Source organism: Acanthochromis polyacanthus, chromosome 3 (assembly GCF_021347895.1).
Source record: "Acanthochromis polyacanthus isolate Apoly-LR-REF ecotype Palm Island chromosome 3, KAUST_Apoly_ChrSc, whole genome shotgun sequence".
NCBI classification, from domain to species: domain Eukaryota; kingdom Metazoa; phylum Chordata; class Actinopteri; family Pomacentridae; genus Acanthochromis; species Acanthochromis polyacanthus.
In genome coordinates this window covers 1301217-1324544 of record NC_067115.1, presented here as the reverse complement: position 1 = coordinate 1324544, position 23328 = coordinate 1301217, and the positions used below count along the sequence as shown (strand labels likewise).

At 38.9% G+C, this 23328-nt stretch overlaps 1 protein-coding gene across 12 annotated transcripts in view; it reads right to left on the bottom strand.

Annotated features, from left to right (window-relative positions):
* Positions 1 to 23328, bottom strand: part of glra3 (glycine receptor, alpha 3) — a 154400-nt gene that overhangs the window by 105231 nt on the left and 25841 nt on the right. For 9 of the 12 annotated variants that reach the window (XR_007941160.1, XM_051946333.1, XM_051946336.1 and 6 more), the window contains exons 4-5: positions 8150 to 8373; positions 4284 to 4366 (exon numbers count right to left, since the gene is read on the bottom strand). The exons of 2 other annotated variants lie outside the window; for them this stretch is intronic. Coding sequence is in view for 9 of the 10 variants with exons in the window: in XM_051946333.1 (XP_051802293.1) it covers positions 4284 to 4366; positions 8150 to 8373 (307 nt within the window). In the remaining variant the exon portion in view is untranslated. The remainder of the gene's footprint in view (positions 1 to 4283; positions 4367 to 8149; positions 8374 to 23328) is intronic. One more of the 12 variants, XM_051946337.1, reaches the window with a different exon arrangement.

Sequence of the window (23328 nt, the reverse complement as noted above, 5' to 3'; positions counted from 1 at the left end):
GTTTACCTCTGATTGTTTACCTCTGATCGTTTATTTCAGATTGTTTACCTCTGATCGTTTACCTCTGATTGTTTATTTCTGATTGTTTACCTCTGATTGTTTACCTCTGATCGTTTACCTCTGATTGTTTATTTCAGATTGTTTACCTCTGATTGTTTACCTCTGATCGTTTACCTCTGATCGTTTATTTCTGATTGTTTACCTCTGATTATTCACCTCTGATTGTTTACCTCTGTTTATTTCAGATTGTTTACCTCTGATTGTTTACCTCTGATTGTTTACCTCTGATCGTTTATTTCTGATTGTTTACCTCTGATTATTCACCTCTGATTGTTTACCTCTGTTTATTTCAGATTGTTTACCTCTGATTGTTTACCTCTGATTGTTTACCTCCGATTGTGTACCTCCGATTGTTTACCTCCGATTGTTTATTTCAGATTGTTTACCTCTGATTGTTTACCTCTGATTGTTTACCTCCGATTGTTTACCTCTGATTGTTTATTTCAGATTGTTTACCTCTGATTGTTTATTTCAGATTGTTTACCTCTGATTGTTTATTTCAGATTGTTTACCTCTGATTGTTTATTTCAGATTGTTTACCTCTGATTGTTTACCTCTGTTTATTTCAGATTGTTTACCTCTGATTGTTTATTTCAGATTGTTTACCTCTGATTGTTTATTTCAGATTGTTTACCTCTGATCGTTTATTTCTGATTGTTTATTTCAGATTGTTTACCTCTGATTGTTTACCTCTGATTGTTTACCTCTGATTGTTTACCTCTGATTGTTTACCTCTGATCGTTTATTTCTGATTGTTTACCTCTGATTATTCACCTCTGATTGTTTACCTCTGTTTATTTCAGATTGTTTACCTCTGATTGTTTACCTCTGATTGTTTACCTCCGATTGTTTACCTCCGATTGTTTACCTCCGATTGTTTACCTCCGATTGTTTATTTCAGATTGTTTACCTCTGATTGTTTACCTCTGATCGTTTATTTCAGATCGTTTACCTCTGATTGTTTATTTCAGATTGTTTACCTCTGATCGTTTACCTCTGATTGTTTATTTCTGATTGTTTACCTCTGATTGTTTACCTCTGATCGTTTACCTCTGATCGTTTACCTCTGATTGTTTATTTCAGATTGTTTACCTCTGATTGTTTACCTCTGATCGTTTACCTCTGATCGTTTATTTCTGATTGTTTACCTCTGATTATTCACCTCTGATTGTTTACCTCTGTTTATTTCAGATTGTTTACCTCTGATTGTTTACCTCTGATTGTTTACCTCTGATTGTTTACCTCTGATCGTTTACCTCTGATCGTTTATTTCTGATTGTTTACCTCTGATTATTCACCTCTGATTGTTTACCTCTGTTTATTTCAGATTGTTTACCTCTGATTGTTTACCTCTGATTGTTTACCTCTGATTGTTTACCTCTGATCGTTTACCTCTGATCGTTTATTTCTGATTGTTTACCTCTGATTATTCACCTCTGATTGTTTACCTCTGTTTATTTCAGATTGTTTACCTCTGATTGTTTACCTCTGATTGTTTACCTCTGATTGTTTATTTCAGATTGTTTACCTCTGATTGTTTACCTCTGATTGTTTACCTCTGATCGTTTACCTCTGATCGTTTATTTCTGATTGTTTACCTCTGATTATTCACCTCTGATTGTTTACCTCTGTTTATTTCAGATTGTTTACCTCTGATTGTTTACCTCTGATTGTTTACCTCCGATTGTGTACCTCCGATTGTTTACCTCCGATTGTTTATTTCAGATTGTTTACCTCTGATTGTTTACCTCTGATTGTTTACCTCCGATTGTTTACCTCTGATTGTTTATTTCAGATTGTTTACCTCTGATTGTTTATTTCAGATTGTTTACCTCTGATTGTTTATTTCAGATTGTTTACCTCTGATTGTTTATTTCAGATTGTTTACCTCTGATTGTTTACCTCTGTTTATTTCAGATTGTTTACCTCTGATTGTTTATTTCAGATTGTTTACCTCTGATTGTTTATTTCAGATTGTTTACCTCTGATTGTTTATTTCAGATTGTTTACCTCTGATCGTTTATTTCTGATTGTTTATTTCAGATTGTTTACCTCTGATTGTTTACCTCTGATTGTTTACCTCTGATTGTTTACCTCTGATTGTTTACCTCTGATCGTTTATTTCTGATTGTTTACCTCTGATTATTCACCTCTGATTGTTTACCTCTGTTTATTTCAGATTGTTTACCTCTGATTGTTTACCTCTGATTGTTTACCTCCGATTGTTTACCTCCGATTGTTTACCTCGATTGTTTACCTCCGATTGTTTATTTCAGATTGTTTACCTCTGATTGTTTACCTCTGATCGTTTATTTCAGATCGTTTACCTCTGATTGTTTATTTCAGATTGTTTACCTCTGATCGTTTACCTCTGATTGTTTATTTCTGATTGTTTACCTCTGATTGTTTACCTCTGATCGTTTACCTCTGATCGTTTACCTCTGATTGTTTATTTCAGATTGTTTACCTCTGATTGTTTACCTCTGATCGTTTACCTCTGATCGTTTATTTCTGATTGTTTACCTCTGATTATTCACCTCTGATTGTTTACCTCTGTTTATTTCAGATTGTTTACCTCTGATTGTTTACCTCTGATTGTTTACCTCTGATTGTTTACCTCTGATTGTTTACCTCTGATCGTTTACCTCTGATCGTTTATTTCTGATTGTTTACCTCTGATTATTCACCTCTGATTGTTTACCTCTGTTTATTTCAGATTGTTTACCTCTGATTGTTTACCTCTGATTGTTTACCTCTGATTGTTTATTTCAGATTGTTTACCTCTGATTGTTTATTTCAGATTGTTTACCTCTGATTGTTTACCTCTGATTGTTTACCTCTGATTGTTTACCTCAGATTGTTTATTTCAGATTGTTTACCTCAGATTGTTTATTTCAGATTGTTTACCTCTGATTGTTTATTTCAGATTGTTTACCTCTGATTGTTTATTTCAGATTGTTTACCTCTGATTGTTTATTTCAGATTGTTTACCTCTGATTGTTTATTTCAGATTGTTTACCTCTGATTGTTTATTTCAGATTGTTTACCTCTGATTGTTTATTTCAGATTGTTTACCTCTGATTGTTTACCTCGGTCCAGCAGCATCAGGGCAGTGTTCTAAATCACTTCCTGTTGGCAGCGTTAAGCTCCGTCCTGCACAGGTGGAGGAGTCCATGTTGAACTGGCGTGCAGAGTTTAAGCCGCCGTGTTTGCAGAGACAGATCCAGGCGGACGCGTGGAAAATACGTTTCCACACGCGGCACGAAGCTGCTGAATAATGAACCGGAGCAGGACGAGGCCGGTGGAGCGAGGGCTGAGCCGTGTTCACTTATTAATCTACAAACTGACAGCGCTGAACATTCATTCTGCACCAGGTAAAAGCTGCTTCTCCTGGATCTGAGCAGCTCCTATAAAACTACCATGAATAATAAACGGCGTGGCTGCAGGTGAGCCGGGCTGCACAGGTGTCACATTAACCCTCCTCAGGGGTTTCTTTCATATTTTTGACCTTCTCCACCAGATTTACTCCGTAAACTTCATGAAGACGCCTTTTTCCTCCACCAGGGCTGTAATTATCATTTCATGGATGATTAGTTTATCCAACAGAAAACGGTGAAACATGGAGCAAGACGCTTAAGTTTTGTTTTGTTTACGACCCAAAGATACTCAGGAGCAAGAAAATGTTCACATTAAAGAAGCAGCAATCAGAGAATTTTAAGCAAATCATCTTATTTTTATTTTATATTATTTATCTAACCTTAATGTATTATATTAAATTATATTTGTGATTTATCTGATATCATTTTATTTTATTTATTACTACTGACTTTTTTGTTTCTGAATCACTTCCATCATTAGAGTTTGATTTTTTGCCAGGACCTCATTCATGCATCACAGCGCTCCAGGAGCTGTTTTAACCCGACTTCTCGGTGGTTTTGCTCCAATATGGCAGAAGATAACGATTACCGGTGATGTTCCAGTAACACAGAAGATCAGCAGGATCAGATTTAATTCTGATTTTGGCTGACATCCAGTCCACACAGTGTCTTAAGTTACGTCTTTATCCCAGAATTTCTACATGATTCAGAACAATCGGTCTGAATCCCTCCTCAGTACGACACCTTGAACAGCTCTCGCCTGGATAAAGGAGCTTCATACATCAAACCCAGATGTGGCTGACAGCTGGATTAAAGTTTTATCTGTGAGGGTGAACTGATACTCACAACTCTCCAGCTGCATGATGCAGGTCTGAACATCCATCGGGAAGTTCTTCAGATCCATGGGACACGACAGAGTTAACGTTAACCTGAGAGCAAAGACAGAAGTGATCAGGAATGGAGTAAAACCTCATTTCTTCAAGTCTGCATTTTAGGTCTTTGTTAGATACATTAAAGGTCTTCTGGAAACATAACTAAATCTGCTGTGTCAAAACATACAAACAGAAATGTTAATATTTGGATAAATTGGTCCGTTTCACCTCAGTTGGGTTCTCCAAAGTAGCTTAAATCAATCCCCTGGACTTTAAGAAAGTTCCTTGAAGACGTTTCACCTCTCATCCAAGAGGCTTCTTCAGTTCTGGTGGTGGTTGGTGTTGCCTCAGCTGTTAAAACTCTGAGGTGTGTTCAGGGCTAGTTCTGTCCTGGGCTGCCCCCTTCATCCTGTGGAGGTGGTGGGAGACAGGAGGATGATGACAAAGCTGTTGTCTATCATGGAGGACACCTCCCCCCCCTGCAGGAAACAGTAAGATCAGTGGGCAGCTCCTTCAGTGACAGACTGCTTCACCCGCGGTGTCTGAAGGAGAGATACCGCAGCTCCTTCCTTCCTGCTGCAGTCACACTTTACAATCAAGCTCCCAGTAGTTTCTGTTCACCCATTTACTAATTGTGCAATAAAAAATGTAAATAATGACGCTGTGCAATTTCAAAAGTCTTGCTGTAAGTACTGCTTCTTTTCTTTTCTTCTTCTGAAGAAAATATTCTTATATACATATGCATTGTGTGCTTTGTGCGCTGCACTCTCTCTTTTATCCAATGTCCTATTGCTGCTGTACAACGTAAATTTCCCCACTGTGGGATTAATAAAGGTTTAATCCATCTATCTATCTATCTATCTATCTATCTATCTATCTATCTATCTTATTCCAACAACCAATACCAAGACTCGTCTGACTAACTGACTGACTCTTGGTATCGGTTGTTGGAATAACAGCCCTGGACACACCTCACAGAGGTTTAAAAGCTGAGGCAACACCAACCACCACCAGAACTGAAGAAGCCTCTTGGATGAGAGGTGAAACGTCTTCAAGGAACTTTCTTAAAGTCCAGTGGATTGATTTAAACTACTTTGGATAACCATGACCTGGATGAATGAGAACCTACACAGACTCAGTTGGGTTCTTCTGGTTTAAATCTTCTGTTTATCTTCGACTCCTCTGGACACTCAACCTGCTGTAAAGCATGGAGGTGGCAGTATCATTGTACTATCAATTTAACTGACTCAAGTCTGAGTCAGAAACACGACAAATTTAGTTGTCTTTCTCTCTCAGACTTGTTTCTTCATCAGTCCACAGGTTCTTGATGGGTCTAAGTCAGGACTTTGGGGAAACCAGTCTAGAACCTTCATTTCAACCATTTCTGACATCAGACCATGTCTGATGTGTGTTTGGGTTCATTGTCTGGTTGAAACATCCAACTGTGTCCAAGATCAACCTTCTGCTGATGGTTTTAGGTTTTCCTGAAGAACGTGGAGGTGATCCTCCTCCTTCATTATTCCATTTACTTTGTGGAAAGCTCCAGTTCCACAGAGCATGATACTGCCACCACCATGCTGTATGGTAGGTTTGATGTTTTTGGGGTTTAAAAAAGACCTGCCCAAGACAGTCTGAAACAAGTCCTAAACCAATCCTAAAAAGTTCTAGAAAGGTCTAAAACCAGGACGAAATCAAATCTAAACCAGTCCAAAAACTATTCAGAACCAGTCAGAATACAGTCTGAGACCAGTCCTAAAAAAGTCAAAACCAGCACAGAGTTGGGACCAAAACCAAACCTAAACTACTCCTAAAAAAGTCCAAGACAGTCCTAAACCAGTCCTCATCCAGGACCAGATCCAGAGTAAAATAAATCCTAAACCAACTTTAAATCACATCCAGAACCAGGAGAATCAAGACTGGAACCAGACATAAACCAGTCCCAATAAAGTCCAGAACCAGTCCAACATCCTGTCTGAAACAGTCCAGAAGCTCTTCTAGAAACCCCAGAGCATGATACTGCCACCTCCATGCTTGGTGGTAGGTTGGGTGTTCTTGGGGTTAAAGGAGAACCTTCAGTTTTTCTTCCATCTGACCACAGAACTTTGCTCCAGAAGCTCTTGTCTTTGTCCATGTGATGAGTGGAGCTTTAAGGTTCTGCTTCTACAGGAAGAACTTCCTTCTTCATGGATCCTCTGGAACTCTGTAGACACTGACAGCTGTGTTCCAGCAGCTTCTCCTACATCCAGACCTGCTTTCCGATGGTTCCTGGTTGACTCTTGACCATCCTGACCAGTCGTCTCTCAGCAGCAGGTGATAGTTTGAGTTTTCTTCCTGATGGTGTCAGCAACACAACTGGACCATGAAGATGATTCTGGATCTGAAGCTGCTTTCAAATGGCTCCAAGTGACTTTATGACTTCTTCTAGTGGATGATTTTCTTCTTCAGATCTTTGATGACCTCCTCAGATTTTCTCCCTCTAGTGTTTGAGTCTAATGAGTGGATCTAACGGTTCTGTTTAAACTGGATCAGAGGAGTCAGCAGCTGTAGTCGACTGGAATCACTCAGGAGAAGTTAAGAGTTCATAGAACAAAGAAATTAGATTAAAATAGAGTTCCCTCAACCCAAACTAATAATCAAAGTTGATGTTTGTATATTTTTGACCCAGAAGACCTTTAATAAATCAATGAAAGAACCAAAATATAGGATTGTTTTTAGCGACAAAGATTTGTGTGTTTCAAAGATCCCAAAAAATGAAGAGTTAAAGGATTCACTGGAGACTGAACACTGAGATCAGATGCTTGGTCTTTACGAGCGTAGGTAAACGTCTGTTCACATCCGTACATGTGTATACACATCCTGTAGAACAGTAATCAGCTGCAGTACTGTGAATATCTGTCATCTGCTGTTTACCTGAACATTAATGAGTTCACGTAACCTCCTTCCTTTGCTGAGAGCTGTGATTGGAATATGCTCTACGCAGCTAATCACACCCGGAAACCCTAAAACACATCAAATTAACTGATTACCACTGCAAGGCTCAGAGCTTCATGCTAATTAAATTAATTAATACAGCTGTAATTATGTGGAATTCTGTGATTAGAGTCTGTAACTTGGGAAGTGCAGAAGTTCTTCTGATGGTCCGACAGATGGTTGTCTTGGAAATAGTCAGAATTTTCCATAAGGGCTAAAAAATTAATCGATTTACAACTGAAATGGGGATTTGCCACTCATGCACTTAGCAAATCTCAAAGGCATGCTATGCAGAACATGTCTTATGCATCATGTTTGAACTAGGATTTAAAATTCATGTGGTCCTCTTGGCAGAAAGTGTTAATGTTGATGGTATCTCATGTGGTAACGCCTCATGACAGGTTTTAAATCTGACTCTCAGTGAATAATGGACTCACATTGTGACTAACATGTCCAGTAATTTAAAACTGCTTCACCTCTTAGGGATGCATTATTTTTAATATAGTGTTTAATATAATCAGTTTAAACCATTCATTTTTAAATCCGAGGAAATATATTTTTGTTCCCCTCGATACCGAAACATGCTGTAAGCTTACAAAACAACGCTGTGCTCAGACCAAAAACTCATTTCAGTGAGACCGTCCATCACACAGAGACGCGCTTCTGCTTGGGTTTGTGTGTTCTCTAAATCCTGTTGTGTTCCGCTGTGGGTTCAGCCTGAGCCTCCAGCCATGACAGCGCTAAAGTGCAGCAGACACTGAATAAAGGCACTGCTCCGTCCATTCTGGTCGCATTAAAGAGAATCTGTCCATGGCTTTGCGTCACAAAGGAACGTCCTGTGGCGGCTCGCGCCTCACTTTCACAGCTTACCGGATGGAGTACAGGACGTTCCCGTTCTTAAATATCCTGAGGAGCTTGTTATCCGTGGTGACCTCGTGGAAGTGGGCTCCCTTCTCGTTGGCGAAGAACAGATCTGGTTTCCATATGGAGTCCAACATGGACGGGTCCAGGTCCAGAGAGTCGTCCGGATACTCGGCGTAGGCAAGTCGAGGGTCGTTCCACTGCTGACGGAGGAAGATGTTGACCCGGTAGTCCTGCAGACACAAAGACAACAAGACATTTTAGTTCCTACAAGTACAGTTTTTGGTAGGTCTACTCTAGAACTTTCTCCAGTTGTCGGTAGGTCTACTCTAGAACTTTCTCTAGTTGTCGGTACGTCTACTCTAGAACTTTCTCCAGTTGTCGGTAGGTCTGCTCTAAAACTTTCTCCAGGGGACGTTCTCCTTTCCTGCTTCCACTCTTTAAGTTTAGTCTCACTTAGAACATTCCAGGTCCTTGAAGTCCATAGAGGTGGGTCCAGATTTATCACTTTTTAAGCAGTTTAATGTCTACTATGAAACTATACACAATATTGCTTGTCGAAAATGAAACTAACTTCTCCAAAATGACTAACATTTATCAAGATTACTAAAGATTTGTCCAAAATGAGTAATGTTGGTCTGTAAACACTCTTTTTGTCCAACACGACTGAAAATTTGACAAACTTCTCAAAAAAAAAATGCCCATCATTGTTTTTAAATTAGTTTAAATTTAACTAAAAGGGCAAAAAATGTCCACAATCACCTAAAAAAAATTCCAAAATGAACAAAAACTTGTCCAGAATGACTGAAATGGCTCTAAAGTGCTTCTAATTTGTTCAAAATACATCAAAGTGTTACAAAATGACTCACAAATTTCATAAAAAGACTCAATTTGTCCAAAATTGTTCAAAAAGTCTTATCCTAGGACACAACCTTAGGACAAAATAACGTCCTCAATGAGGTGAAAGTCTACCAAAATGACAAAAATCACTTAAACTAGATTTCCTCACCACATTTGACCATCAGTTTTATGGGATGTATCCTACTGTGAACAGTTATAGTCCTAGAAACAATCATTGGTTCCCTGGATGTGTTTCTGTTTCTGATAATTCACCAGAGTAAACGTGAAAAGTACAGATATTACAGATTGTGAATCAATGACATGGTAAGAAATAACAGTTAAAATTTCATGTCTTTATCTTCAGTATTTTCTGAGACGTTGTCCAAACAGCCTCAAATTTCAATGTGAAAAAACTCTGCCAAAAGTGGGTCGATGGACAACTTTTAAAGAACGTTATCTCAGAAAGTACTTTAATAGATCGAGTTAAAAATTCACAAATGTCTTTAAAAAGATCCACATTTCAAGTTATAAAACATTCAGGAAAATCAGAGGTGATTCTAAAACTTTGATGACTTAAGACGGATATTCTGTCATCTGAGGCCTCGATAACATCTAGGAAACATGTTCCGAATGTTGGTTTGAGAACGTTCTTCTTTTGTTTTTCATGAGAATGTTTTAGAGAAGAACATGTTATCAACAATACCCCTAAAACATCCTCAGACCACTGCAGGAATTTGAATGTTCCAGCTTTGTTCATATATCACATTACAGGAACATCTTGTAAAAAAAAAATCCATCTGAGGTCTCGATAACATCTGGAAAATGTTCTTTGAACGTTGATTTGAGAATGTTCTACCTTTCACAGAACATCTTCTGTGTTCCTAACCCCCTAACCCTCTGAATGTTGACAATAATACAGGAAGAAAACAATAAGAAGCTTCGACATTTTCCGACTTTGTTGATGCTGTCAGAAAGGTGATAATTCTACTTCCTGTTTACTACTGAGGTTCCGGTAGTAAACAGGAAGTAGAATCATCTCGTTTACTACTGAGGTTCCGGTAGTAAACAGGAAGTAGAATCATCTCGTTTACTACTGAGGTTCCGGTAGTAAACAGGAAGTAGAATCATCTTGTTTACTACTGAGGTTCCGGTAGTAAACAGGAAGTAGAATCATCTTGTTTACTACTGAGGTTCCGGTAGTAAACAGGAAGTAGAATCATCTTGTTTACTGTTAAGGTTCCAGTAGTAAACAGGAAGTAGAATCATCTTGTTTACTACTGAGATTGCGATAGTAAACAGGAAGTAGAATCATCTCGTTTACTACTGAGGTTCCGGTAGTAAACAGGAAGTAGAATCATCTCGTTTACTACTGAGGTTCCGGTAGTAAACAGGAAGTAGAATCATCTTGTTTACTGTTAAGGTTCCAGTAGTAAACAGGAAGTAGAATCATCTTGTTTACTACTGAGGTTCCGGTAGTAAACAGGAAGTAGAATCATCTTGTTACTACTGAGGTTCCGGTAGTAAACAGGAAGTAGACTCATCTTGTTTACTGTTAAGGTTCCAGTAATAAACAGGAAGTAGAATCATCTTGTTTACTACTGAGGTTCCGGTAGTAAACAGGAAGTAGACTCATCTTGTTTACTGTTAAGGTTCCAGTAATAAACAGGAAGTACAATCATCTTGTTTACTACTGAGATTGCGGTAGTAAACAGGAAGGTTTTTTGTCTACTACTAAACTATACACAACACTGGTTGGAAAAAAACGAAAACTAAATTGTTCTAAAATGAAAATAACTTGTCCAAAATGACTTCGACATTAATCACAATGACTAATAAGTTATCCAGAATTAGTAAAATGAATCCTAAAAAAATCTTTTTGACCAGAATGAATATGTCAAATTTTGCCTAAAACCAGTTTTAAAATAGTTTAAATTCAAGCAAATGGTTAAAAAAAGCGCCCACAATCACCTAAAAATCTTAACAAAATCAGCAAAAACTTGTCCAGAATGACTCAAATGACTCTAAAGTGCTTCTAATTTGTTCAAAATACCTCAGAGTTTTACAAAATGACTCAATTTGTTCCAAAATAATTCCAAACTAGACTAAAGTCTTATGCTTGGACACAAACTCAGGACAGAAACTTTTCCTAAATGAGGTCAAATTCAACCAAAATGACTAAAAAGTTTCCATATTACCGACAGTAATTCTATTCTTGCATTACAGATGTGACGTTGATGAAAGAGCTGCTCATACTGCAGGATTAACCTTTAAAACATTCTGGTGATCAGCAGGAACACCTGAGGCTGCTCGTCGTCATATTTTCACTCTTCTGAATAATTAGCATCATTACATCAGAGTCTGTCTATTAAACACTCATCCTGCCTGGACGCTGTGCAGTTTTAACCTGATTAACGAGGTTTACCTCTGGATTTAAAACGGCGTGGGGGAGGGGAGGAGGACCTTCATATCGAGCAGCAGAAATCACTTTGTTCCCTTTTTATCTGATTTTTCTCTGATTTAAGGTCTGTGTGCGTAAAAAGCAGAGCAGCGATCTCTCCAGTGATCCGAGCCTCCCAGCATCACTCCGTAGGAAAACTCCCAGAATGCACCGTGAGAGTGACGAGGTGAATCAAACATATTGTGGCTGGTAAAAATGGATTTTTTTATGTCCAAAATTATTTAAAATTTGTTCAAAAATGACTCAAAAATACATAAACCTGCACAGAGCGATGCAAAATTTGTCTAAAATGACAAAAATTTGTAAAGAATGGCTGAAAACGATTTTTCAAAAATGCTCATCCATCCAGCATGGTGAAACATCTTCCTGCAGCTGGAATGACTCATGACCAAACTGACATAAAGTCGTGTAAAATGAGCGTAGAAGAGGTTTATCTGTGTGTGGTGTTGAACTACGTGGGGGAGGGCAGCAGCAGGAATCGCTCTAAAGCCGTTTGTTCTCTTTTCTCTGACTTAAAGGTCTGTGTGAGTAAAAAGCAAAGCAGCGATCCCTCGAGAGTGATCCGAGCATCCCGGTGCCAGCATCACTCCGTAGGAAAACTCCCAGAATGCACCGTGAGAGGCGGCTTAGCTGCTCTGCTCAGTGACTGGAAGCCTCATCGCTGCTCTTCCACTCCACTGAACCTCTGCTGCTCCAAACAGATGAGACCAAAGGAACCAAAGGGCATCGGTCGGGTCGGGGTGGAGCACAATTCCCCGAGAACCGAACCGTACGGCCGCTTTGTTCTGCTACCTGAGAGGAAGAAGAAGCGGTAAAAGAAGCGTGGTCATGGCTGCAGAGGAACCGGACTCATCAGGAGGTCGCTGATGCAGAAACCTCATCAGAGCTGGAACAGCTCACTGTACGGTGATTCAGCGGCCGCCCGAGGCCTCCGAGGCCAGACGAGATCCGTGCTGGCAGGTAGAGCGCCGCGATTATCAGCCAACGCACAATCTGTCGTCCTGTTCCTGAAATGTTCCGCAGTGGATCCTAACCTCCCAGATCTGCTCTAACTCCTGTAGGGCCTCAACGTTTTCACCACCAAAACAGGAAAAGGATAATTATCTTTAAAAACAAAACACAAGACAACTGTTGACGGGGTTCTGTTCTAGTAGATGAACTTCAGGAATACTGATGAAAAAAACGAGATAGAAAATGACAAAAACGAGATAGAAAATGACAAAAATGAGACACAAATGACCAAAACTAGACACAAAAAAAATGACAGAAACGAGATAGAAAATAACAAAAATGAGGTAGAACATGACAAAACGAGATAAAAATAATAAAAAGAGAAAATGACAAAACGAGATAGAAAATGAAAAAAAAATGAGATGGATAATGAGAAAATGAGAGAAAATGACAAAAACAAGACAGAATATGAAAAAAATCTGATAGAAATGACAAAAAAATGGGACACAGATAAGACAAAAAACAGAGATGACAGAGTAAAACCAAAGCTACTGGATGAATAAATTAATGCAGCATGACTCAGAAACAGAGAACAGAGATCTAGTAGTTGGACATACATCAGCATGGTGCAACATCTTTCTACAGCTGGAATTACTCAGATTCAAATCACACCCAAAAGGACATAAACTTGTGTAAAAATGACTCAAAACTGTCAGAAACTACATGAACTCACTCAAAATTACAAAAAAATTGTTTAAAATGTCATAAACTTTCCAATTTTTTAAAAATACAGATTCAAAATTCTTCAAAATCAGTCCTAAATGGGCACAAATTTGTGCAAACAAAATGCAAAAATGACCTAAAAATTGTCTAAGGTGCATAAATCTGTACAGAATTGTTGAAAAATTCTTCTAAATGCCTCAAAACTTCTTAAAAAGTAACATGAAAGGAAATTAAAAACCTACTGGATGAATCAAATTTAAATGAATTCATATAATTCTTTGTCACTTCTCTGGTTTGTGTCTCATTTTTGTCATTTAGTGTCATTTTTCTGATTGTTTTTGCTTCATTGTTGACATTTTACGTCTCATTTTCTCGTTTCCGGTCCATTTTTATTCCACATCTGTTTTGTTTTACTCATTTTCGTCTCACTTTTCTTGTTTGTGCCTTTTTTTGTCATTTAATTCTTCCATCGATCTTTCAAACCATTTTTAGATTTAAAACTAAACTTTAAATAAATGAGGGACCAAACAAGACAGATTTCCTTTTAAACTATTTCAGTTGAGTCTATTAGTCATTTTGGATGATTATCATTTTAGACAAATTTCACATCATTAAGACATTTTTTTTAATTTTTGAACAAGCATTTTGACAGTTTAAGCAAATCTTGAGTAATTTTGGACAATTTTTGAGTCAGTTTGGACAAAGTTCAATTCACTATGGACAATTTTGAGTCGTTTTTAATTTTTTGCCCTAATTTGTAGCTGATATGGGTCAGTGCTCACAGAAACATTCTTCAAAATCTATTCTTTTTGTTTTGTGTCTTGATTTTTCTGAAACATGTCAATAACTGATCATTTTGTAGGATTTCATTTGTCGTTTTGGACAAATTTCATGTCATATAAGTCATTTATTGGATTTTTTAACATACATTTGGATGCTTTAAGTAAGTTTTGAGTAATTTAAGACTATTTTTAATCAATTTAGACAAAGTTTAGTCATTTTACATCAGATTTTCTCACTTTAAGCTGGCTTCCCAGCTGATTTGGGTACATTCTGAGTTCTCTCTCCGTCTTTGTGTTGTTTCTGGTTCCACAGAGACTTCAGACTGAACCACACTGAGTTAAAATGAGTTTAATGGAACAAATGAATGGAATCATCACCACCACTGCGCTTTTTAGCATCTTTAGGCTCCTTATGGTTGGTTTATTACGTTTACAGACTCTGTCACACAAACACATGGTTTCAGCCACACATGTGCCGTTGAAGCACGTTAAAGTCACGAGCTTCAAACCAAAACAGAGAGAAGCTCTTTTATTTCCAGCGATGTGAGTAAGAACAGACCTGTGGCTTTGGACTGGTCCCTGAGCAGCAGATAAACGCTGCTCTCACACCTGGATTAAGGATGGATGGACAGACTGAGTGAACAAATTGAAAAAAGAAGAGTTGAACAGCAGTAAATCTGTTTAACGTGGTGCAGCACAGAGACCTGGCTCTAAGCCTCAACAACACCACAGAGCTCTCTGCTGCCGCTGACGTAACGCTAGAAAAGAAACAAAAACAACAACTACACCTTCATTTAACGCCCTTTACAACCAAACAGAGGGAAGTTTCTGTTTTCATCGTCTGTTTTTATCCCTCTGTGTCCAAAAGATGTTCTAGTTTGATCGAAACATGCAGCAAATTTACAGTCAAACATCATTAGCATCCTCATTAGCATCCTCATTAGCATCCATCATTAGCATCCATATACTCATTTATTAGCATGCATCCATCCATCATCCATCCATAATTTATCCATCCATCCATCCATCCATCATTAGCATCCATCATTCATCATTAGCATCCATCATTCATCCATTATTTACTATCATCCATCCATCCATAATCATCCATTCCATCATCATTCATCATCCATCCATCATTAGCATCCATCCATCCGTCCATCCATCCATCCATCATTAGCATCCATGCCTCCATTATCATCCATCTATCCATCCATCATTAGCATCCATCCTCCATTATCATCCAATCATCCATCCATCATTAGCATCCATCCTCCATTATCATCCATCTATCCATCCATCCATTATCATCCATCCTCCATCATCATCCATCCATCATATATTATCATCCATCCATCCATCATTAGCATCCATCAATCCATCCCTTTATCCATCCATCCATTATCATCCATTATCAATCCATCCATCCATCCATCCATCGTTATTATCACCATCCATCCATCCATCCATCCATCCGTCTCCATGGTAATAATATCAGTGTCAGCTGACTCCAGAGCTGGTTGCGGTTGTATTCGGCGTCCGTTCAGCGTTCAGACGTGTTGTTGATTGTGATGTTACCATCACTGTTTGTTGGAGGCAGGAGGCAGATGAAAAGACAGATGATGAGAAGACAGAAAGGTCTTAATCCCGGCGTGACATATGGCCTCGGTGTATATGTATCCGTTTCTCACTCAGCTAAGCTCACCGTCTGTGTTCAGAGGCTCCGTTCTCACTTTGTTAAATCTGCCCACAGATTAGGAGCTCTAAAGCACGTCTGATCCGGTTTTGAGTTGTCGGTCGGGCCTGCAAGCCGACTGAGGGTGGAACTCCTCACAGGTAAACAAGGAGGTGGTGCGTTTTAAAGGCTCTTTAGATGATGCTCTGATCAAACCTGTCCTCTAACTCTTCACCCATCTGAACCCCAGAACCAACCAGTAAATATTACACCATTTATCAGAGCAAGAAACTATGAAAACAAGAAAAATCTTCTGCTTTGTCTTCAACCACTTGTCTAAAATGTCATAAACCCGTCTTAGCTGTTAAAAATATTAAAAATGCTTCAGACGCTGTCAAAAATAACAAACCTGAGCAAAATGAGTGCAATAAATGGTGAAAATGACTCACAAACTGTCCAGAATCACATTAATTCAAATAAAATGGCAAAAAATTGTCCAAAATGATGTAAACGTGTGCAAATGAGTGTAAAAATGGTTTAAAATGACATAACGTGTGCAAAATGAGTGTAAAAATGGTCTAAAATGACAAACGTGTGCAAAATGAGTGTAAAAATGGTTTAAAATGACAAACGTGTGCAAAATGAGTGTAAAAAATGGTTAAAATGACATAAACGTGTGCAAAATGAGTGTAAAAATGGTCTAAAATGAACAAACGTGTGCAAAATGAGTGTAAAATGGTTTAAATGACAAACGTGTGCAAAATGAGTGTAAAAATGGTTAAAATGACAAACGTGTGCAAAATGAGTGTAAAAAATGGTTTAAAATGACATAAACGTGTGCAAAATGAAGTGTAAAAAATGGTCTAAATGACAAACGTGTGCAAAATGAGTGTAAAATGGTTTAAATGACAAACGTGTGCAAATGAGTGTAAAAATGTTTAAAATGACAACGTGTGCAAAATGAGTGTAAAATGGTCTAAAATGACAAACGTGTGCAAATGAGTGTAAAAATGGTTTAAAACGATGCACAAATGGGCCTGGAATTACACAAATTCACTCTAAAATGGTGTAAATCTGTGCAGAATTGTTGAAATGATTGTAATTGTTAAAAAACTTATTAAAATGAACATAAAGGGACAACAAAGCTAACTGGATGAATAAATAAGAATGCAGCATGCTCAGAAACAGAGAACAGAGGAGGAAGTAGTTGGAGATCCATTCAGCAATGGAGAACATCTTTCTACAGCTGAAATATTCAGATTCAAAATGACTTTAAAATTTATCAACAGGACATAAACTTCTGCCCTAATGCTTGTAAAATGGCAAAAAGACTCGAAAAAACCGAAAGAACGAAATTGCATAAATTGACTTAAAAACTGCCTAAAATTATGTATCTGTGCAGAATTGTTGAAAAAATGGTCATCAATGAAGATAAACTGAACTCCAGTGAATCTAACTGTGATCTCAGATATTGTATTTAAAACATTCCAGCTGACAGAGCAGATGGTCCGAGCTGCTCCAGGAGACATAGAGTTCACAAAAGAAGGGGTGCATCTCCACAATCTGCCTCTAATCAGCTAAAGGAGCTTCCCTGAGCGTCTGGAACACAGAGAGCTTTAAACTCTCTCTGTGGTCTGAAAAACACTCATTCATTACCCAGTAGAAGTACAACCTGTGGAGAAAACACCTTTAAAGCCACGTTATGCTTCAAAGACACCATGGTTTCAACCAAGCAGCTTCTAGAGGGGTTGATCTACTCTTACTGAGGCTCATTTAGAGTTCTGATGAACCAGAGCATCCAGAAGGAGAAGAGAATGATGGAGAGGTCTCAGAATTTACCAACTGCAAATTAGGATAAATGATCCGAAATGACTGAACTTTGTTAAATTGAAGTAGAAATTGTGGAAAATTACTGCAGATTTGCTTCAAAATGTTCAAATTAAAAAAAGCCATAAATGATGTGAAGTTTCCTGAAATGACCCAAAGACACTGATCACTGAAGGAAAACAGAAAACAACCAAAAATTAAAGCTGCAAGCAGCGATGGACGGGTCCTCGCATCCACGCTGGTCGTGAATCCACGCACGTCACCAGGTGGCGCTGTGACTGAGAGTGTATGTCGGCCTCTGAATCGCATCTGGACCAGAGTCCATCATACATTTAAAATTTCAGCCGACTGTAGCATGTTCAGAGCAGTTATAGAGCATTCCTGTCTATCCACCAGGTGGCGCTGTAACTCAGAGTGTATTTCACACAGTGAATGTGATGAGGGTTGGACTCTGATCACTCATGAAAAGTTTCAAGGCTGATTTGATCATGTAGAGGCCAGTTATACAGCATTTACTGTCCCTCCATCAGGTTGGCGCTGCGACTGAGAGTGTCTGTTGGCCTGTAGATGTGATCAGGATTGATTGTGATCACACATGGAAAGTTTGAGGCAGATTGGAGCATGCAGAGGAGAGTTTATACAGCAGTTGATGTTTTCATGGCGAAGCATCAAAACGCTGATGGTCGCCATGGCCACGCCATTTGGCTTCTGGTTAAACTTTTGATAACTTTTCATCACAGTCCTGCTGTGTGGACTGACAAAATTTCAGTCTCCTGGAATTATCCCTAGGAGGTATTACTCTCAAAAGTGAGAAAATCATCAAAAATCTCACAATTAATCAAGATGCCGACTTCCTGTTGGGTTTAGGACATGGCTCCAGAGGCTTTTTTGTGCGTCTGATGTGCTCTATAAGCCTCCCAATTCACTGGATGTAGTGAAACGTGCTGGGGGGGCTAGTTTGTTAAAATACTGTAGGGGCGCATAGCATGTGCAAGTGCCGAATGCATACAGTGTGTTCCTTGGGTCAATGGTGATGTGTGTGGTAATTTTTGTGAGCATTGGAGTATTCTAACCTGTCAGAAAGGGCTTTGTTTTCATGGCGATATTTGGTTGCTACGGCAAAACAGCGTTACATGAAATGTCACACCCTTCACAGTGTGTGATTGTCCAAGAGGTGAAGACTTGACTGACCAATTTCCAGCATGATATCACCAAGTTTGGGCCATTGTTACTGAAAATATTAAGGCCTTAAACTTACTATTACCAAACAGGTGGCGCTATGACTTTTTCAAAATTATGAGTGTGGATGTGTTCAGACTGACCTGGTATCCAGCATGTGAGTCTGAGGCAGATAGAGTGTTTTCAGCTGAGAATATGAATCGTTAAATTTTCATGGCGAAACATCGAAATTGGTTTGGCCGCCACAGACACGCCCTTTGATGACAATCACCATTTTCACTGGGATGCATCATCAATGTGTTTAGGCTGTTGTCACTGCATTTGAAGTGAATATGATCAAGCCGGTTAACAATAGGGCATGAAAGTGTAAAGATGTCTATTTCCTGAAACCACAAGGTGGCGCTATGACTGTCAATGAATATCCCTATGTGGATGACATCAGGACAGGACTGTCATCATACATGTAAATTTCAGGCACGATTGGACATGTTGAGAAGAATAGACACCACTTCCTGTTTCATGGCGAAGGATCAGTTGTTTGAGGCTCCGCCATGGCCACACCTTTGGCTTCTGGTGAGTTTTGATACTTTTCATCAGAAAGGTCTGGTGCATGTACTGGCCAAATTCAGTTCTCTCAGACTTATCACTAGGAGCTATAAATTTGACAATGTACAGCAAATTCAAGATGGCGACTTCCTGTTGGTTAGGGTGTGGCTGTGATTGACTTTTGGTGTGTCCTGATGTGGTGCATATGCCCACCAAATATTGTACTGTAATAAAACATTGTGAAGTTGGCCTAATGACCACTGTTTCAATTTTGCAGGTGGCGCTATAGAGACCATTTTTTCACACATATGCCGCAACTCCCATAAAATATCAAATTTTTCGCCAGTCCTGATGTGCACGCCAAATTTCACGCGTTTTGGTTCATGTAGGCCGCCAAAAGGCAAGTCATTTCCCGAGGAGCGATTAGTTGAAAAATTCAGCAAATTGAAGATGGCCGACTTCCTGTTGGGTTAGGGCGTGGCTGTAATTGACTTTTGGTGTGTCCAGATGTTCTGCATATGCCCACCAAATATTGTAGCTGTACATGAACATTGTGGCAGTTGCCTATGACTACTTTTTCAACTTGCAGGTGGCGCTATAGAGCCTTTTGGCACGCACATCGCAACTCCCATAAAATATCAATTTTTCGCCAGTCCTGATGTTGCATCCAATTTCACGCGGTTTGGAGTAATGATAGGAGCCGCCAAAAAAGCCAATTTACTTTACGGGAGAAAAAAAAAAATAATAATAATAATATAATAATAATAATAATAATAATAAACCCTAGGGTTTCAATAGGGTCCTTGGCACCGCTGGTGCCTTGGACAGTCGGTGCCCTGGCACCGCCTGTCCTTCGCACCCTCGGTGCTCGGACCCTAACAAGACACAAAATGAGTAGAGACGCAACACGACAAAACGAGACAGGAAGTGACATCATTCATCCATCATTAGCATCCATCCATCCATCATCATCCATCCATTATCATTCATCCATCATCATACATCCATCATCATACAGCCATCCATCCATTATCATCCATCCATTATCACCCATCCATCCATTATCACCCATCCATCCATTATCACCCATCCATCCATTATCATCCATCCATCATCATGCATCCATTATCACCCATCCATCCATTATCATCCATCCATCATCATGCATCCATTATCACCCATCCATCCATCCATATCATCCATCCATCCATTATCATCCATGCATCCATTATCATCCATCCATCCATTATCATCCATCCATTATCACCCATTCATCCATCATCATGCATCCATTATCATCCATCCATCCATCCATCAATCCATCCATCCGTCCATCATCATTCATCCATCAATCCATCCATCCATCCATCCATCATCATTCATCCATCATAATGCATCCATTATCACCCATCATCCATCCATCCATCCATCCATTATCATTCATCCATCATCATGCATCCATTATCACCCATCCATCCATCCATCCATCCATCCATTATCATTCATCCATCAATCCATCCATCCATCCATCCATCCATCATCATTCATCCATCATCATGCATCCATTATCACCCATCCATCCATCCATCCATCCATTATCACCCATTCATATCATCATGCATCCATTATCACCCATCCATCCATCCATCCATCCATCAATCCATCCATCCATCATCATTCATCCATCAATCCATCCATCCATCCATCCATCATCATTCATCCATCATAATGCATCCATTATCACCCATCCATCCATCCATCCATCCATTATCATTCATCCATCATCATGCATCCATTATCACCTCATCCATCATCCATATCACATCCATCCATCCATCCATCCATCCATCCATTATCATTCATCCATCAATCCATCCATCCATCCATCCATCCATCCATCCATCATCATTCATCCATCATCATGCATCCATTATCACCCATCCATCCATCCATCCATAAATAGACAGAAAATGAGACGTAAAAGGTAAAAAATGAGGCAGTCAGAAGGTCTGGCAGGGCCGAGCACAACATTAAGGAAGGTTCTGGAAGAAGACACTGGTCTGGAGGACAAAGAACGTTTGACTGACTGTAAAGTTCTGAGCACAGCTGAAGAAAAGGCTTCAGATCAGAGACATCCTGGACGCCACAGAACTAAAAACAGCTTTCATCCTGAGTCTCTGTATTTATGCATTCGATGAGCAGAGATATCATTATTTCTGAGTCATAAATCTGTTTTTTTTATTTCTGATGCGGAGGGAGCTCTGTGTTAGAATCAGGACTGAACGTACGGCTGGAGAAACGCTGGAACCGGAGGGAGAACCGGATTTAAAAAACAATGAAACACACAGACGCCATAAACATTCCATGCAGTCGATAAATAATAAAAGTCAAATGAAAGCTATATTGTGCATTCAGAAGCTGTAGTGACGCCATCAGCTGGCAGCAGAACCCGTCAGAACGTCTCCCAGCGTGCAGGAAGCATTTAGGCGACTGTGCCCAATGAGTCCGAGTCCGCCAAGCATCGATCAGTCAGACCAACAGGAACACTTTTTCTGACATGGCCTCAGGTTTTTAAACCACAGCGACAGTTTGTGAACCTGAACGCCTCACGGTGCGTTCAGGAGCAGCTGATTAACTCCTTATCTCTCTTTCTAATGGTTCGTGTTTAATCAACCACAGAATCCAGTAAACACGATTAATTTCTCATTATTAACTCCATATTCAGACCTGGTGTCCTTTACCTCCCACTGGTTCAATGACCATAATTCACTCAGTATTCATTTAAAAACAGAAAAATCAATGTGCGTGTTTGTACAGCTGGATTTAATGTCCTTTTATAAAGTGATTTTTATTTATATTTGCTGAAGTCCTGAATATTGATGGGGTCTAAAGGCAGGAAACTGAATCACTGCTGGAAGCTTTTATCATAATTAGGAACAAACTGGGAAATCACAGCTACTTTAATAAGGGCTGAGGAGTAATAGATTACCTGTAATCAGGATTAATTAGTTACATATGTAAACATGCTGACTGGTTCTGATCATCTGATTGATGAGAAATTACTTTCATTTGCTATTCTGTTCATTTTTTATGTATTATATTTTTTCATACAGTTGATCTTATTTCATTTTATGTAATTTAATTTAATTTGTTTTATTTTACTTATATTTTAATTTATTTCATTTCATTCAATTCATTTTGTTTATCTTACTTCATTTTATTATGTTTAATTTAAGTTAATTTAATTCCATTTTATTTTAGATTTATTTCATTTCATTTGATTCTAATTATCCATCCATCCATTCCATCCATCCATCCATCCATCCTCCATACACCACTTCATCCTCACTAGGGTCATGGGGGGTGCTGGAGTCTATCCCAGCTGACTCTGGTGAAGGCAGGGGACACCCTGGACAGGTCACCAGTCTGTCACAGGCTACATATACAGACACACAATCACACTCACATTCACACCTACGGACAATTTAGAGTAACCAATTAACCTCAGCATGTTTTTGGACTGTGGGAGGAAGCCGGAGTACCCGGAAGAAAACCCACGCATGCACAGGAGAGAACATGCAAACTCCATGCAGAAAGATCCCAGGCCGGGATTTGAACCGGGATCTTCTTGCTGCAAGGAGAAAGTGTTAACCACTAGACCACTGAGCAGCCCTGATTCTATATTATTTTAGATTATTTCATTTCATTTAATCGTATTTTGTTTGTTTTATAATTATTTCATTTCATTTTATTTTGTTTCATTATATTTTTATATCCATTTCATTTCATTATATTTTATACTTATTTCAACTGAATTATATTTATTTCATTTTATTGTATATTAATTTGATTTAATTTTAAATGTATTTGTATATATTTTATTTAATTTTATTCTGAATTAAATGGTATCAGGTGCAGTATTTCAGAAGTCAGAGTAGAACTGGATCTGATTTGTGCTCAGAAATTCTTTTCTGTGATGAATTTGTCGTTCACAGGTTGACAAAAAGCTTTTAAAGCGGCATCCAGACTGCGTCATTCTGGGACTTTGGGGACGTTTTTTACTTTTAATTTCTGTAGATTCTGGCTGGAAATCGACTCTAAACTATCTGCTGTCAGAGTCGCTCATCGTCTTTCTGCACATCTGCTATTCCTGTCTGCTCGTCTGTCGCTTCACATCCCGTCTGCTGCAGGAGTTTTACTGATAACC